Source organism: Lepeophtheirus salmonis, chromosome 5 (genome assembly GCF_016086655.4).
Source record: "Lepeophtheirus salmonis chromosome 5, UVic_Lsal_1.4, whole genome shotgun sequence".
NCBI classification, from domain to species: Eukaryota; Metazoa; Arthropoda; class Copepoda; order Siphonostomatoida; family Caligidae; genus Lepeophtheirus; species Lepeophtheirus salmonis.
Genome location: NC_052135.2, coordinates 32,495,825 through 32,515,373, shown reverse-complemented (window position 1 = coordinate 32,515,373; position 19,549 = coordinate 32,495,825). Strand labels below are relative to the sequence as shown.

Sequence of the window (19,549 nt, the reverse complement as noted above, 5' to 3'; positions counted from 1 at the left end):
TCATTCCAGATAATAGTACTTGCATTAAAAGGGTTCTGATCATCACTAATTTAATAACTTTTGTTCGCTTCCTGGATGTCTGGAATCTTTTAATAATTAATGATCAAAGTAAACTAATCAAATTCTACAACGAAAACCTTCAAAATCATCTAATGGGCATGGATTGAGAGAGATGCTTTCTATATTTTTCATCTTGAAGCGAGATTTTCAGAAAATGATAATGTTTTTATTAATGAACACCAATTACTTTCCCAATTAAGCTATTCATTGAGTAATTAAATTAATAATCACAAAACTTATAATCTGTAAGTACATACTTTTTGTGACACTTTCGCCTAGGCATGACGTCAATCGTATGTTTTATCGGATTAAGAGTTCAGGATACTTAAAGGATACATAATTCTATTTAAATATTGTATTCCTTATAAAAATGAGTAACTAACACCCATGCATTTATACACAAACGAGATGTAAATCGCCTGTCCCTGAATACATGCCAGTGTTGTTTCAACCCCCAAACTTTATGTACTACAAGGTACCTTGACTTTTAATCAGGGTAGTTACTAAGATTGATCATATTTTCTATGATTTGTCTTAATTTTTTTTTTATATATTTTTTTGAAAGGCCTTTTTTCTAATGATTTTATATTCTAAATTTTTGCATATTTTCATACTGATATTTCCTTTTGCCCGTTTCCGACAGAAAAATATCGCATAGTGCGTTTTTTCTACTCTTCCCTAGCGACGGCTTTACTTCAAATTGACATTTTTAAGCCCCCTAAATCCGGTTAAGAACCACTCGTCTATATAAGTATTGTTTCATACCTAGATGTATTGCACCCAAGATCAAGTGTCTAAGGGAAATGACGAAGAAGAAGACTCCAACAGTATTCGTGCACGGACTTATCAAGAATGTTGTTTATATAATGATGGTGTGTGTCAATATCATAAATAGGTTATGCTGAGTGAAAGCAAGGTAAGTTTTTGTAGCCAAAAGTTAGTTGATCCAAACAAGAGAATACATTGATTCATCAATCACTCCATATCTTGTATGTAGTCGTCTGTTATACTTCTATAAAAACTGAAAAGTTCCATAAAGAGAAATACTTTCAAATGTAAAATGGAGTGAGGATCGAGCATAGAAATATTTGAAGCGCCCTCTAATATATATTTATTACTTCTACAATTTGAACATTTTGGTCAACTACGACGGCCTCAATTCATTCTTAAACACATCATTCCATACATTATTTTATCTCTATAGTCAAGATCCATATTAGTATATGATACTTGTTTACTTCATAGACTCTGGATATCTACACCATCTAGGGACTTTTAATGTTTTCTTTGTTTACTAAGATATATGTATATATAACAAAAATACAACAATGTATGCAAAACAAATACATATTTATATATAATTATAATCAGAGAGCAATTACTAAGAGATGTAACATCATGGACTTGATTATGCACTTATAATAGTCGGATTTTTTTTTTTTTAGATAGTATGTACATCTTATGATTAAAGTAATGTTGACTTTTAATCTTCTCTGAGTAACTATTTAGAGTCAGTGGTAAGATAGTTTTTTTGTTGTGTATGTGAGACTCTTAAATAAAACTCTTTTGAATAAATATATAATAATTTTATTTAAAAATTACAAACAAGAATAAAAACTAGAAATTTGGAAAAATGATAGTTGAATAATAATGATGTATATAATATACATCATTACACACTCAGTAAAAACAAACAAAAAAAAAAAAATATATATGTATGTATATATAATATAATTTATTATAAAAGACAAAAATTTATTTTTTCTTTGGTAGAATAAATTTGTCAGAAAAAGCGGATACGAGAATAGTAATATGGATAATGTCTTTATGCAAATATATATATGTATATATATATATAATACAAAAAATATTATGAAATACAATAATTTGTTATTAATGAAGTACTTAGTTAGGAATCCGTGGAGCCCGCAGCAATCAAGTCTCGAGGTGGTCTTAGATTATCATATGCTTCCTTTGAACCTTCAGATATTTCCGTTAAAATGACTTCTGGATTGAGAGTGAGGGAGGAAAGGGATTTTGAGCTGGATGGCTTTCCTCCATCATCACCTCTCTTGGATCCTGCTTCATCTGCATCATCATATACACCATTGCCTTGAAGCCTCATGAGTGTCTTTAACATGAGTGGATCAAAATCAATTTCCTTCATAATGAGCTCACTGAGAGGACCCCCATGGCTGCCACAGCAGCCATCAAGCTCTTGGGTGAGGAGGAATGCTGCCCGTAGAGGGATTTGAGTTGATTATGTAGAGTTTCTGAAGTAGACGTAGAGGAAGGAGTTGTCGGTGGGGGAGTGTGTGTTACTTTTCGAGGCGGAGAATATTCACCACGCTCTGAATGAGTGGATGGAGGCCGAATTCCCGAGGAAGAGGCTCCACTATGAAGCTCTTCTTCACCAGATCGAGGTGGAAGTAAAAAAGAGTCCTCTGAAATATTTGAAAGTCCTCCTTCTCTAAAAACCACGGCTCGTATGACTTGACGGACGTGACTCTCGGGCCAATTTCCCAAAAGGATGCGCTGAGGACGTCCTCTTCCTTTGGGTCGAAGTTCTAGAGTAAATAAAATGATTAGTTAAAGTACATATATGTACACAGGGATACAAACCTCCGAGAGCCGGGGATCCCCCATTTCTTGAGGGACCGAGCATATTGTGAACTCGGTTTGCATAGAGTACAAATGTGGGATATGGGATGTCATGTTTACGAGCAGCTTGACTGAGAGAAAGACCTTCTTGAAGGACGGACCATATTGCTTCCGCCATGGTTTCCGGACGCCAGGATTTCATGGGACCTCTTTCGCGATAACGTACTCCAGCTTGTTGTAACATGTTTGCTGCAGCTGCTGCGGTGTTGGTGTTCCAACATTTTTGCCACATAGATTGGAGTTGATACTGATAACTCACATTGTTATTATCTGTAATGAGAGCAATACCAATAACATTAATATAATAGGTGCAATAGGTAATGGTAGTAATAGCTATAACTAGGTAGTTATATAGAGAGAGGCTACAATACTAATACAAATACCATATCTGCTACTCGTACTAATAATAATAGATCGTAATAGACTATCCCAAGAGTTTGAATAAATAAAAACTCTAATACACTATTTGTATAAAGACATATTGGGTAATGCTTTAATATGTACTAATGCGTTGGAGTGTTGAGGAAAGTACGTTTGCCTTCGAAAATAAATATTGTCAAAAATGGTTTGACATAATAATTTATAAATTAAACTAATTGAATTTAGCTTTTATTAGTAGTATATTTATAATACACAAAAAAACGATTTTTTTAAATTCCTTTTTATAATTTTGAAATGTGCATAAATAATGTCAACGCAAACAACACCACAGATGTAGTTAAAGGTGATAAAGTTGATGTTATTAAATCTGGTATTATGTAATAATATTAAATTTGTATAGTTTTTCTTAATCAAGTAATTGAAAGTGGACTTATACAGGAAAAACCAACGTTTTTAAGATCTTTACAAAATTTGCAATAACTAATTACTTAATGAACTATTAATTAAGTTCAATTATAAAATAAGATACGTGGTTAATTAACTTTTGTATCTTTATACATATATATATATATATAAATGCCTATCCATATAAGAAAAAAGTTCTGTGTATTGAAAAATGGGATACGTCACGTATATATGATCTTCAGAACTATGTAAAACAAAACTTTAAACGTTTTGTTTCATTCTGAAATAAAAATAAAACTTTTTTGATTTATAAAACTTGTTTTATTGCCTTATAAAAAAAGGAAGTTATGTTGATGCACCCTAGGTACATACTAATATAGTATACATTATGTAATATTTTTGATCAGTTTTTACCATTATTCAGAAAATGATTATGTCATGGTTAATTATGACCAACTTTTTTATACATCCTAGGGACTTTTTTTTTTAATTCATAGGGATTTCCATTTTTATGAGGAACAAACAGTTGAATATCGACTTTTAAAAATATAATGAAGGTATATTAATAAAGCAAAGTTGTTTAGATGTTGGTCGATCCTTATTTTTGTGTGTGATCTAAAATATTAGAACGGCAAAACTACTTGATCTAAGAAGCCACCATGTAGCAATGAGCGTGCGTAGCTAAAGCCCAGCATGTCATATTAAAAAGAAAAGGAGAATACATGTTTATATGATAAAAGTAAAGTGTGTTGCTCTTTGTCGTTGCCTAATAATTTTGAGCAATGTCGCGTACTAAAGTTATATCGGTTCTTATTTAAGACGAATATCGTGGTCCGGTCTATCCGTGATATCCGTGATATAATATAATAAATTATAGAACTAAGTAAAAATAAAATGGTTTCTTCGTATTTGATTGCATTATAATGAAAACATGAGTATTTTTTGCAAGTTATGTACAATGCACTTAATACATATCTTATTTCCCTTAATTAACCCTCCATATTTTTAGGGAAAATCCCAGGACCGAATAAATAAGAACCTTCACAACACTACAGCTAACAAAAAAAAAAAAAAAAAAAGAAAGAACAAATGCATTATTTATTACATAATTGATAATTCTAATGAACAACTATGAATCAACTTTATAACATATAAATGTGATACAAATGGGGGGGCTTCAGAAACTTTTAAAAGAGGTTAGTGATGCCAATGCTGATACATAATTTTTGCAAATACAGCTCCTATAAAAAATAGTAAAGTAAGTAACAAATGATAAGTTTCACTCCTTTTCAGGACGACTAGGAGGTGTTAATCAAACGTTTGTCATTTGATGTAGACTCACATGAGTTTATTCATAAGTTAATTACTATGAATGATAAACAGCTTTTCATTGTTTCATATAGGTATATATGTAATATATTTATTCATCATCAATATAGGAATTGAAGAGTCCTTGTTTGAATCCGTGACGTGGACTTGTGGCTTGGATGCAAGTGTAGAAAAGAGAGAGAGAGAGAGAGAAGTGCTACCTTAGTTATGATTACTTATTAGTCGTTTTACATACATAATATGTACCTATATCAATGCAATATGTGTATGTACGTATATATCTATAATAATAAGTGATTGCCCTCATGCTGGGAAGCAATATTATTCTTTACTATGTATGTTGTTAAAATAGTACAATCCCTTAAAATAATAATTTATAGTTATGTATGTATGCGTTATATTCCTTGCCATGATGTACCTAAATAACAAGAAGTTCATGTACTACAATAATGACTAAACGTACATGAGTGAGATAAATAACAAGATATCATATATTGATATTATTATTTATGTAGTAGGTATTGTCTATTGCCATTGGTACTTCTACATCAGTGGTTCCCAACCCTTCAAATACAGGGATCCATTTTATAACAAGGAATCAGAAAAGGATCTTAAAATATCTTATATGTGATAGTTAGAGATGTGAAATATGTTGGTGACATTGAGAAACGACATATTTGCTGACAAAGACCACAAAAAAAAGTATTCTTTTTTTTGTCCACTACAGACGTTACATATTATTGTACAACTAATTACGCCGTCTCCATGAAATCACCTTTTTAAATTGAATTGATAAGGTGAATTTATTGGGAAGGGAACAATAAATTGCAGAGAAAATGATAAAGTAAAGTAATCTGTGGTATCATAAAAAGGGACATCTAGCAAAGAACAACAATTTGCGTAGCCAATAAAAATTTATTCAAATTATTAGGCGCCCTTTGCAGCTTGGTGTATAGCAGTGGCTCCCAGTCTTTCAAATGTTGCGACTTATTTTAGAAACTGCCATATATTGCGATTATGAATTACTGATTAATTATTCGTGAAGTAACTAATCTGTTCATTTCGCTTCATCCAGAATCATCCATTCTTTTAAGTCAAGAATGAGCTCTCCTCAAGGCTCTTTGACATCCTCTCAGTAGCTTCGACAACTATTGATACGGTATTCTTACTTTTTTCACAAAAATCTAACTACTATATGGTAAAAATATCTGATCAATGCTGCCAAATTTCACCAAATATAGCTGGAAACCGACTAATCTGTCAAAACTCGTGAGAGGAGCGACAACGTTGCTGTATCCAAAACAAAAAAGGGGGAACTGTTACATTTAGTTTCATAGTATGAATTTATAATCTTAATATTTTTCCACCGGATTTTATATTATATACCCATTCGGTTCAATATCAATGACCAACCCCTTGATATTAGTATCCCGATCCCACAGATTGGGAACCACTGCTCGCCCTTATAGGGATTCAGTATAGAATGTATGAACCTACATACTACCTAAATATATCAAAGATACACCTTTGAAAACCCTTTGAATTATAAATGATACATAATTGATTATATGTTTAGAGAGGGATCCAACTAACTAACTAAGGCCAACAAATTGAATTCTGAATAATTCATGTATGTTATATACGCACATATTTATATGTTACATAAAAGTATCAAATTCATAATATATATATATGTATATTGTGAAGATAGACATGTGCAGGAGCGACACTATGAACTTTATTACTTGAAGCAAAAAAGAAAGAGAGAGAGAGGAAAAAAGATATTAAAATTAACATTTTTATTTAAAGCAGAGAGGTTATTAAATTTTATGGTTTTATATTATCTTATCAAGTTTCAACATATGTAAAATACATACATACATATAAATATACACATATATATATACATTTAAATCTCCAACGTACATATTTTGTAGATACGAAGGGAAAGGTTGCGTGAGGCACACATGATAAAAGGTTGCGTGAATAACCCCACGGATATTATATGTGGTTCGTCAACGGAAAAACAATCTCGAACAAAAAAAAAAGAAGTTAAAAATCCATATAATTTTTCTACTTCATATACAACCAATATTTCATAGTCATGTTTGAGGCTTTGTATTCCAATGTGTGGGATGTACCAAGAATTATATAGCTATAGTTTAGAACCTTCATTTGGTGTAAGATATTTATATTGGCTCGATATAGTTAATATAGTAGTAAAATCATCATTTTCTCATTCAATATTTAGTGACGATAAATTTTAGCTACAATAAGTATAATTTACGGAGCATCTAAAGAGTAATAATAATTTCGAATATTCGTCGAAGAACAAAATTTATTCTACGCTCAATTTTGTGAAAAATCCTTCTAGCTTACTTTTGTGTTGATGGGGCACATATATAGTCGGTCCTTCCTTTAGCTACCTTGCAAAAGGAATAACAGTTTTTCTCATAACCACGGAAATTTTTCCAGATACTCCGAGCAACCTAGAGATTAGGCACTATTTGAATCACTATTCAAATATAGTTAACAATTGTTTTTATTTGTTTTTTTTAACTATTAATTGTTTTGATAGTAATATGCCTTGACTTCAAATTTGTGGGATGAATGAAGATAGCCCAGAGTTTTATCCGTAGTTTAGAACCTTCATTTGGTATAAGTTATTTATAACGACCCCAATATGCCTCCATTAAAATAAATCATATATCATTTATCTACAATAGGTATAACTTGCGGTATAAGAATAATTTGTTTTGATAAAAATTGAAGATGATTCTTAGGGGAATACAAATGTATGCATTGCTCAACTTTGAGAAGAATCATTCGCGCTTACTTTTGTATTGAGGGGCCACATATATATAATTTATGCTATAAAATTAACATGGAATAAGTATATGTATTGTACATACAATTTATTAATAACGTAGATATTGTTATTATTATGTTATAATTATATGGAATGGACGTGTGGGGAAGAATTAAGAAGAAGACTACAACTAGAAACGAATGAACGAACAGAGGGAAGGGGGGCTTTCTTTTAGAAAGCTTTATCTTTTACACAATATATATATAAACATATTATTATTATTATTATGTATATACATAATAATAATAAAATTACGCCTTTTATTATTTATATAAGAGAAGATGAAGAGAGAGTGAGAGAGGGTGGATGGAAATCAAACAAGGTTAGATCTCCTATATAATAACATAATACCTATGTATTATATTATTATATAATATTCTAATGTCAGAAAAAATGGGGGGTCTAACATAACACAATGTATTTCCATTGTACATGACCAAAACTTTTCTTTTCTTCTTCAATAAAGTATTTGACCAATGGTCAATTTATTTATAAGGCTTTCATATTTATTATGAGGACTCTAGCTCAGCAAGGTCGTACTCCTTTTTCCACAGATATTTTTAACAAACTGAATAGAAGTGCTTTTTAAATTGTAGTAAACATCGAGAGGAAGGGATCAACTGTACAGTCTAACCCAGGGGCGTCGTTAGCTCCTTTTTATCATATACCTACATATAAAACAAAACCTATTTATACATTTTTGGGGCTAAGCACCCCAAAGGATACAACACCCCTTCAACACTTAGCCCACAAAATATTTTCTGAGTTACCTTCTGATAATCATCAGCTATCTATTGATAGTTATTTACTCCCTAAATAAATATAACAATTATACATTTTTTGTGAAGCACGTTTTCACAATTGGGTAAAAATCAATATTTACCGCATGTTGAGGGGAAATCGGTAGAGGCACTTTGCACCTGTGTGCATAAAGGATTTTACTTGTTTTAAAATCCTAGCTAAGACAGGCTTTAGAAGGACAATTACTTCAAGCACGTCCTTTTCCATATTATATCACGCAAACTTTCCTCCAAAAGGAAACAGAAAAAGACCCAAAATCATTTGGTAGTTAGCCAAATATGTCAATCATACCAGCTGCTATTTCATATTATTTCTCCAAAATTTAAAAAAAATCATATGTATTATTACATAGAAATAATAAGATGGATGCTCAATACATATATATATGACGAGGGAAATAGTATTCATGTCCCTTTGAAAACGGAGCATAAGAATTCTACTACTTGGATTATTAATCAATAAGAATAATTTAAGAAATAGCCATGATATATCAAGGGAAACAACAGCTGACACAAAAATACATATGGTACATTTGTGCTAGTGGTCTAATGCCGTGATTGATGGCCCTGCACTTGTAAAAATTAAATAAAGACACTAAGAATAAATTTATGTAAGGATCCATAAAAAGGTCCCACTCCCACATCAACCGGTCCTGGCTACAGTTTTCTTTATTATATGTACATCTCTCTTTCTCTTTATCAAACTCAAATTTGGTTCGAAGATTGTAGCATCTTCAAATGACATGCCCTGACAATAATGTTCCTCTTGAGTATAATTCTAGGCACAAAATGGAGGAAAAAAGCTGTTAATGATTTAAATAAATAAAAGAAGTGTTTGTGAAAAAGATACATGCATAGGCAAGCGGGGAATGAGTTTAGGAGTGAGTGAGGGAAGGAAGGCAAGCATAAGGATTATGAAGAAAGTTCTCTTACTTTAAATAAATATATATGAATACATATTTAAAATATCATATTTAAAGTTAAAATAAATAAATAATAATTTAGGGAAAATGGAGAAAGAAGAAGATACCATTTGCATTTAGGAACGAAAGGAGGGAGAAAAAGTATATTAAACATTATATTCACTTTTTTTTAGGAGGGTTTTTTTTTCAAAAAATAAATAAAATAAAAATCCACAAGTGTTCAAAAAAATATTTATTTTTTTGAAAAAATTACAAAAATCCATAACTATTCACAGAAAATTAAACTTTTTGGAAAAAAAGTTTCAAATATAAAATTTTTTTGAATTTTTTTTTCAAATATTTTTAGATATACCCAAAAACTTCAAGAATTAAATTTTTCAGAAATACATTTTCAACAAAAATTAAAACTAATTGTCCTTTTTTTTTGTTAAGAAAATAAATCTTTCAAAAAAGAAAAACCCCTATTTTCGCGTAAAACTTTTTCATCCCGAACATACAAATTTATAGTAAAAAGCAAATATTTCTTCATTAGGAGGGAGGGGGCTACATGTATGTTTGTATAAATTTAATAACAAGAGTAATTTGGATTGATGAAATAAACACAAAATATTATTTTGCATGCACATGTATATGATAAAAAGAGAGAGATTAAAAAAGGGCATAAAAAGTGAAAAGAAAAAAAAAGAGAAAGAGAGAAACATTCCACAGGTCGTAAAGTGCACAAAAAAGGGGAGGAAAGGGGGGAAGTGAGTCTCCCGATTTATAATGGCATCAAGAAAATGCAAATACAACAACAGAACGAAGAAGTAGAAGTGAGCTACGTACATACATACCACTCAAAGAGAAAGGAGAGAATATTCGATAACTTAATTAGTGGGTAAATATATGTATATTAATATATACATATATGTCTGTAGGTAGTACTACCACTAATTGCCTACCCCTAAATATATATTAATTATCAAGAAAGCTTCCCAAAAACACTCTTTTTAAATCAATAAATGTTATATTTATGTTTCTACGGTTTGCAACTTGTATAGGCCTAATGTACAAGTTACCATTCCTTCGTCTTAAAATGCATTATTTAATTACAACATTAGTCATTCTAATTAACAATTGTTAATTTGATGCCATCATTTCATTTTGATCTATAAAAATTATATGGTTATTATATATCTTGAGTATGTCAGCTTTATAATGTGCTATAGAATACTTATATTTTAGTAATTTGTACTAAAATAGTAAAACAATAAACCATGAATATATGGATCATCCTTAGAGTATTCAATTATTCCATGGTCTTTATCCAAAGTACTGCAAATCCTTCGTTTTAAATAAGACATCTTATTTTTTGGTTGCAACTTGTATATCCAAGTAGAGGTTGAGTGATTTGATGTTATATCAAATACTTATTTAAATAATGGCTTTACTTCACAAACACACAAAATACCTTTGTATTTTGTCGTAGGCTTTTGATTTTGACAGAAAATTTAAGAACAGCCTTGATTGGTTGAACTAACTGTAAATAGTTCTTGTTAAATTGTGAATAAGGAATACTTATCTATTCCATAAATAGTAATTTTGTCCCTCTTCTCAGCTTATTTATAGGAAAAAGGTTGGAGGATACAATTAAAGTACTAAATATATATCAAAGTTGTTTAAATATGGGGGTTTTCAGGGTTTTTGAAATGGATATATAGACAAATCAAGCTATTTTCAATTCACAATTTGGAATATTTTTTTTTAATGATTACCAAATTTGATAAATAAATTGATTTAGATGACACCATTGTTGTTTTTTTTTAAATCTTTGATTTAAAATTTATCAAAAGAAATTAAATTTGAATGAATAGCATTAAAAAAAGTAATAATTATTATTAATACAAGAGTACAATTTTTTATTGCAATAACTGTAAAAAAAAGTCCACCAACGTGAGTGGACAATGCCCCCCCTATAGTTTTGACGCCACTGAGAAGGAAGGTTATAGATTTGGAGATTGAAAAACCCATAATTCGTATACTCATAAGTGGAGTTAACATTTTTGTAAGGAAAGAAAGAGTGCGAGGAGAAGGCAGGAACAATAAATATGATTCTACTGAATTAATAGCCTGGTTAATATCAGCTCCTTGTTATATAATTTTGGGGGAGAAAATGAATGAATGCTATCTTCATTTGAAATAGCATTAGAACAGGAAAAATATTATCATTATATTCAAATTCGAATATATTTATTTTGTTATGCATTATTAAAACCATTTACACAAAAGATAGGGGATGATTTTTCTTTTAGTGAGAGAGAGAGAGAGAAGTTAACACAACGAGTACCTATTATTAAATAATAATAAAAAAATATTAAGAAAAAGCACACGTAACAACGGCTTTTCATTTTTTACTTTCTAGACTATTTTTTCCCCTAACAAAAATATCAACTCTACTCATAAGTGAAGCGAAAGAGGGAAATAGAGTAAATTTATCAATAAAATGCAACTAGTAGTAATATTTAAAAAAATATTTACTAATTATATTCCATTCCAGTAACTTTTATGAGCCTATATGTGGCTCTCTCTCTCTCTCTCTCTGTATGGAAGGAGTAGCGTTTACATATACTCTATTGTTAATTTGTGTAAAAAAAACCAATATATATATAAAGTATTAAATATTTGTTTAGGAATAAAAAAAAAAAAAACTACATTAATTATTAATTTTCTAAGAGAAAAAAAGAGAAAGCAAACGTTTCCCTACAACACAGAAAACAAATAAAAGAGGTGCACAATATTGTATATACAATATACATACATATATGTATTTATCTTAAAAATGTTGTTTGTAGTAATAATACTAATACTGAACGAACGTAGAAAGCCGCAACCAAAACAACAGAAATGTACAAGTACATACATACGTATTATATATTATGTATATTGTATATAAATTAATGATACTCTTATTTACCTTGAGGTGACGTAGAAGTAGATGCTGCAGCAGCTGCTGCTGCCGCTGCCATCCAATTATGCGTAAGCTGCGATGCCTCCAACATTTTTGCCTAAAAAAATGTATAAGTAGATATAAGGTATAGTTATATGCAACTTGGATGTACAATACGAGAATGGTCTGAAATGGCTGAAACTTTAGTGAGTGACTGTCAACAGATGCCAGATAGATGTGACAGCCAATTTGGATTACAAATATCCAATGACAGTTCGATACTCAATTTTGTCCATTTTCACACTAATACTCTCATCAACTCACTCAAACGACTGTTACATAAAAACTGTGGCTCCAAAATGGCTGATGCTTTGATGAGTATCTGCTAACAGATGCTAGATAGATGTGACTAGCTTTTATTTACAACGTTGAGGTCGAAAACTTTTCAGACCACCCTCGTAGAGGTTTACCTTTATCGAAATTTGCTTATGGTTAGTGCAGAAAAGTTTGTAAGTTGTATGGCGGTAAGAAAAATAATTAATGCAACATTTCATGGTTCTGTCATGTCATCTTTAGTTTGCTAATTTTGAAGTCAAAGCAGGGGAAAAAGCAAAAATGCTAAATTAAAATAAACGGCTATTTTGTCCTTTATTTTAAATAAAACCTATCAAATATATTGAAACAATTGTATTTCCAAAGTCATCCTATGGAGCAAAGAGAGAAAATAATATATGGAAGATTTGTCCATATGGTTTGATCTTTTGTAAAAAAAATAAAGATTGCGGATCCTCAAAATTCACTTACGCTAATCTTTTTTGATTCTCCTTAGAATAACTTTAGAAAAAAAACATTTACTAATATTTTTTAAAGGCTGGAAAAATATCTAATTCACAAAACAACTTTTCCGCACTAGCCGAATCAAAATAAGAAAAAAAAGTTGTCAACCTCCTCCCTACTTTATATGTCTTACCCTCTGTTCCTCTTGAATCATTTCCATTATTCCGGGTTTGACATCTACCATATCTTCAGCATTAGCCCCAGAGGCTCCGCTCCTTCCAAAAGAGGAACCCTGTTCCTCATTTGGACTGCTGAGAGGTACTGCTGCGACAGCTGCAGAGTCCCTTAATAGACTAGAATGCTGTGGAGATATGGGTGGACTGCTAATGGGTTCATTGTTGTTGTTGAGATTTGTACTACCACTGGATACAGAACAATGATTTTTGGGTGATGTGAAGGGACGTGAAGAAGAAGGTGATTTGGACGAGGCAGAGTTGGAGAGTCTTCGTCTCTTGACTCCAATCCTGGAGCTATCAATTCCCTCTTCGAGAGGACGTATTAAATCCACAAGCCCACGGATTTGTAGAGACTCTGCTGAGCGGAGTAGTGGACTCAAGTCCCCAGGACCCACATGGATTTGACCTTTGTACATGTATTCAATGATGTGACAGAGCTCTCTCCATTCCACATCACGGAGAATGACGATTGGGTGTTGACAAGGGTTCTCAACAAAGAGATTCTGTGCAAAGAAGAAGATGTAAAAATAACATACGCATATGTAAAAAGTGAGTGTCTTACTTGAAAATAAGCAGAACATGCAGAAAGAACAACTTTATGGCATTTGAGAGACTTTCCAGCCTCTGTGGAGATTGTCACATCAACAAAGGCTTCTTGTTGAAGTAGTGAATCAAAGACGTTGGTTAGATTAGATTGATAGTCTGCCCATTTGAGACACAACTGTTGTTGATCCTCTGGCGTTTTGGACAACTCGCTTGAATGGTTGTTATTCCTGCTATAATTTGCCATTCTGCCGATAAATTTTTTTCCGTTAATTATGTAGAACAACAAAGTAATATGTTTTATCTATCAGCATAATAGTAGTAACAAAATATATCAGAAAATACTCGTAATCTTAGTAAGGCAAAACACACATTATAAAAATAAAGTAAAACTAAAAAAAAAGGCAGAAAAACTTACTTGGATCCTCCTGAAGCGTCCATGATTAATTAATAGGACATGAGATCTAAAACAAAAGTAAGAAATATAAAAATATTTCTAAGAAAACTTCCTCAACAAAACAATTCATTTTTAATGAGAAGGGTCAATTTATTATAATATTATATTACATCCATATACGAGTATATACAGTAGGTACTTTAATAAGATCAATACATGTATATTGTATATGTATGTATATCTTAAATATACATATTTACAAAGATTCAATTTGTAAATAATAAAAAAAAAAATATTAATATTATTATTATGAGATACATTTTGTAATATAATATTATTGTATTTTTGTAATGATTAGAAACAAAAAAGAAAAAAGATCTTGTTTAATCTTGTTAAACGTAAATATTATATATTTGCCAACAGGGTGGTACCATATAGTGCTTATAGTATTGTGAGTGGGAAAAATATGAAATGGAATATTTAATAGTAATAATATGAATAGTGGGGGTAAAAGCGTACAAGGATTAAAAATTCTCTCTCTCTTGTTTCTTGGGGCCTTACCCCCCCCCCTCTCCTGTAAATATTGTATAATATGTAATTTAAACTACTATATATATATATTAGGGTTTCTGTCTCGGGATACCGGGATTTCTATGTGAAATTACCGCATTCATTTGAACTCAATTTTTTTGTTTTTTTTCAAAAAACAAAACAACCCCAAAAAATATAATTATACAGCCGCCCTTGCAGAGAAGTGTAAAAAACCCGCGAACTATTAGTGAGTAGGTGGATAAAAGTGATGGATATGAGAGGTAGATTAAAATCTTTTATATTTCTTCTTAAAGTATACAAAAAAAGGGTTACATTTCAGAGTATGTATTCCTTATTTACTAAAAGGATATTGCAATTTAAAAGTGCATTTCCCGGCATACGGCTCAAAGACAATTTCCCGGGAATTGAGAAACCCTTATATGTATATATATATTCTTTCTCTATAATACATACATATAACATGTTTTTTTTTTCGTTCTTTATTATTAGATATATGTATACCCTGTATGTATATGTTTAAATGGAAGTTATGTTATAGAAAATTATATATATATAAATATATATAATTCTTCTTCCATCTTGTTCTCCCTATATATATATATATAATATACATACATATATAATATTAACTCAATATAAATATATATATTTATATAGGGTAGTCGTATATACATATATGGATATATATTCGTAATTCTTGTATATTATGTATACCCGCTTTTATTTTAATTAGAATTGGTCTGTATATGCTTATTTGATATTATATACATAAGGTGAATCCCTATCATTTTTGGAGTTCGTTTAGTCGAACTTTAGTAATAAATATTTTCTGATTTATGTAGTTTCATTTTGAAACAATTTTTGGGTCTTGGATTTTAAAACCCAAGCTGAAAAAAGTATTTTTTTTCTAACATATATAATAATATTATTGTCTAATCATGTTTGTGTTATTGCTGATTGGAGTGACTATGGATGACTCATTATTTATAGGGCCCATAAATACTACTACTCAAAAATTATTGAGGGTTTCTCCCTAGTTATTACGATTTATGGATTTGCAAAAGTGTAGATACTGGGCCAACTGTGTTACCTTGAGAGGTTAAAAGTCATTTTTTTAAAATTTTCCTATGGGGAATGTTGCAGAACACATAATTAGCTGTTGATTGCGGGGAAAAACATTGTCCTAGTTGCCACCATGATCACATTGTTTAACGAGAAGATTGAAATAGTAGCGCTCCATCCATAGATACATTGTTATTCATCCTCCTCGAGGCCCCAGTCTGCTCCATGATGGCTTTCTGGGACAATCCAGCGCGGAGGAGCTAATTATCTATTCTGCAACAATGTTTATATGAAAATGGTAAAAAAATGACTTTTAAACTTTCAAAATTTGCATTATAAAGATGAGTAAATACTAAAGGTTGGCCCGGTATAGTAATTATATTGTATCAAATACGCCTTGGGTTTCGTAAAAAAAAATGATGTTTTATGACTTGACTCAGGTTTATTTTTTTACATATGGGATTTAAACTCTCATACTTAGCATTAGGTCGATACATTTATGGTTTATTAGCTTTTCAATTTTTAAATATCTTTTTTTTTGGGGGGGGGAGGTCTATTCCTTCCCCATAACTAGTTATGGATCAAACACCTTTGAAACCCCGAGCAGTTTGTCATCCCCATAAGATCACCCTATGATTACTTTCTAACCCCTCAATCTGGACCTAATATGTAATATATATAGGACCCCCCCCCTCTACTTCCTCGGATGACCTTGATCTTGATATCCTTACACTTGTATTCAACATCATTTTTTTCCCTCCACAAAAAAAGGAAGCCTGTATGTATTTTTGTAGTCTGTAAAAACAAAGATACTTATTTATTAGTAAGTATAGACTTCCTATTCCCCACCTCTCTCCCCCTTGGTACATATACAAGAAACGATCAATGAATGATGAAAGAAGAAAGTAAGAATGTATATATAACTAAGTAACAAACATGACATATGAAGAATCATATATTTTGGTATATAAACATTTGCCCATTGTATATTTTATATATGTACATAGAACGTATATTTATGTGGTAATATGTATATAGTATACATATTCATTTTTACAACGTTATATATATATATATATTGGTATTTTTCCCATTCCGACCACCCTAAATTATATATATGTGTTTTTTTCTTCTCTCATATATATATTTATATATTATATATATGTATATAGCTTAGACCCGCTTCTATTTTTCCATTTATTTATTCATATAAATATATATTTATTTATATATACATACATATATCCGCGTATATATATTTATACATCAGCTTCTCATAGTTGATAGGCACACCCAGTGGTTGTATACATATATATATATAATTTTATACTCATATACAATATAATATGTACATATATTGTATATGAGTATATACATACATAGTGTGTAATGCGTTTTGCAATAAAAAATGAAGGGGGCCTACTTGCATTGAGAGCCGTTGGAATATATAATAATAATAATAATAACAATAATAATATTAGTAATTGTTATTATAGTAGTCGTGGTAGTAGAGTGTAATAAAAATAATAGCTGATTACGAAATATATATTATATAATATTATTATTATTTTTTATTTTTAGGCAAGGAGTGTGCAAAGACACTAAAATATATATGTATATATTATATATACATACGTACACGCAGAAAGAACGAAAGACGACTCCTTCGTCTGTTTTTTTACATATATATTATATTATCAACGACTACGAAAACACACTACCTACTACTAATGGTTCGCTGTTGGATCCTTCTCATTCCTTTTATATATATATATATATTATATTTGTAAATGGATATTTTCCTATATACATAAGATTTACATATATTATATATAGGTAATTGCTACAAAATTATAGTGTCTTTACTCTTTCAAACAGGCAGAAGGGACTAGAAAAGTCCTTTTGTTCAGTAATATTTAGAGAATCGTATTTTTTTCGCCAAAAAAAAGAAAAGAAAAAAAAAGAAAAGATTTCTAGATACAACACGGCGTTACGTCTATGCTCGTTATTACCTTGCTTAAAGCCTTCGTTTATGAAAGCATAGCTAACGAAATGAACACTAATGCACCAATGTAGAAATGTGTTCAATTCTGGGGAGTTATCGTATCCCCTTCATAATAACTGACTAGAAAATCATTTAAAAAGAGTCAAAGACTAATTATATGGATGTTTCTTTCTTGATATGTTGTGCACAAGTTTCAACTTGTATAAGCAAATGGTACAACTGGCAATTTCTGCGTCTTCAAATTGATACTTTCATTTCATTTTGATCTGTTCAAATGACACATTTATTATGTATTTATGACTATGCCATGGTATTTACATTAAAATTCTCAGTAATTACAACATTAATAAATGGATAATTTATAGAGTGCTTAATTTTTGAGCGGTCCTTATCCCAAGTACTGTAAATCCTTTGTTTACAATTAGTCATCTCATTTTTGGGTTGCAATTTTTAGAGTTTCCTTGTACAAAATCAGAACTTGTACACAGGATAAATATAAATCTGGAGAGATGCACCTCTATACGTATATTCCATGAGTATTTCCATGAGTATAATTGAAGCTTTCATATTTCCCCGCTTGGCAAGACACTCCAATAATTAACGACAAGACATGACGTTATACATATGTAGATAGTTCTCCAACATTTAAAAAATCTTGGGAATTTATTAAATTTTCTTAAATTTCAAATAGGGAATGTTTGCTGTATGTTTTTATTTTGGGCTTGAAATAATGAAATGAGGGTTCTTACATAACTTATTATTACTCATAATTCCACATAATGGTATATAATCATTATTTATATAAGTATAATTACCTCAAAGTGGATGGTGATGTACCTCGGATTTACGGAAGTGACACTTATTCTTCCGTCTAAATTGTTTTGTATTGTCTTTTTAATATCTATATGTTCCCCAAATATGCTTTTATTTGTTCTACTTAATTAATCACTTTAGTTATAATATAATATATAGTTCACTCCTCATCCAGTCTAGATGTTCTTACAGGTCCAGCTAATGACAATAACTAAATTTATATATATTATAATTTGGGGAGAGAGAATATTATTATTATTTTTTGTTGTTCTTGTTATTAAACGTGAATTCATACCGCGTGCTCATGTGGAAGGAGAGAAGAGCGTGCGTGTGTTTATTATCAACATCGCGCGTAACAAGGAGATAAAATAATTTTTTTTCCTTCTACTACTTTTCTTCTTCTTCTCCTTTTAAATAAATTTTAAACAACATTTTATTTTTTACGAGGATTCTTCTCCGTATTTTTTACGCGAATTCACTTTTGACTTTTTCTTATCTCTTTTGGAGAGAGAAAAACACGAAAAGAACGAAAGTTTTTTTTAAGGGAAATATAAATATAGTTAAAATAAGCGAATCACGTATTATTTGGTTAGTCATTTTTGAAAGCTTTATGAATGAATTGAGTCATGTGTGAGTTGAGCTCTTCTTTTTGCCCATTGAGTGCTTAATCCTTGATTGTTGCTTTAATACCTACATATTTGATGATCCAGTGACGAAATAAAAAGACACAAATATATTCTTAAAATTAATATGTTAATAAACCACACGTACTAAAATATTAATGAAAATATTCAATTCTTTTTGCATCCG

The 19,549-nt window shown here is 30.4% G+C and overlaps 1 protein-coding gene across 2 annotated transcripts; it reads right to left on the bottom strand.

Moving 5' to 3' along the window:
• Window positions 1-1,631: 1,631 nt before the first annotated feature.
• Window positions 1,632-18,952, bottom strand: LOC121117376 (protein bric-a-brac 2). 2 transcript variants are annotated; one of them, XM_071888585.1, is made up of 8 exons: window positions 18,742-18,952; window positions 15,950-16,194; window positions 14,329-14,374; window positions 13,930-14,158; window positions 13,325-13,870; window positions 12,382-12,472; window positions 2,683-2,991; window positions 1,969-2,627 (listed from the first exon to the last, which is right to left on the bottom strand). In XM_071888585.1, the coding sequence occupies exons 3-8, from the start codon at window positions 14,349-14,351 to the stop codon at window positions 2,224-2,226; spliced, it is 1,602 nt and encodes a 533-aa protein (XP_071744686.1). In that variant the 5' UTR covers window positions 14,352-14,374; window positions 15,950-16,194; window positions 18,742-18,952; the 3' UTR covers window positions 1,969-2,223. The 2 variants fall into 2 exon arrangements, with proteins under 2 accessions (XP_040567720.1, XP_071744686.1); XM_040711786.2 differs by lacking the exon at window positions 15,950-16,194 and having other exon boundaries at window positions 1,632-2,627.
• Window positions 18,953-19,549: the final 597 nt, after the last annotated feature.

Coding starts and splice junctions, on each gene's coding strand:
- LOC121117376 (XM_040711786.2), bottom strand. CDS start 14,351: ATGGACGCTTCAGGAGGATCCAA. Junction 12,473..13,324: donor TGATTCAAGAGGAACAGAGG/GTAAGACATATA, acceptor ACATTTTTTTAG/GCAAAAATGTTGGAGGCATC. Junction 2,992..12,381: donor TACTTCTACGTCACCTCAAG/GTAAATAAGAGT, acceptor CTCTCATTACAG/ATAATAACAATGTGAGTTAT.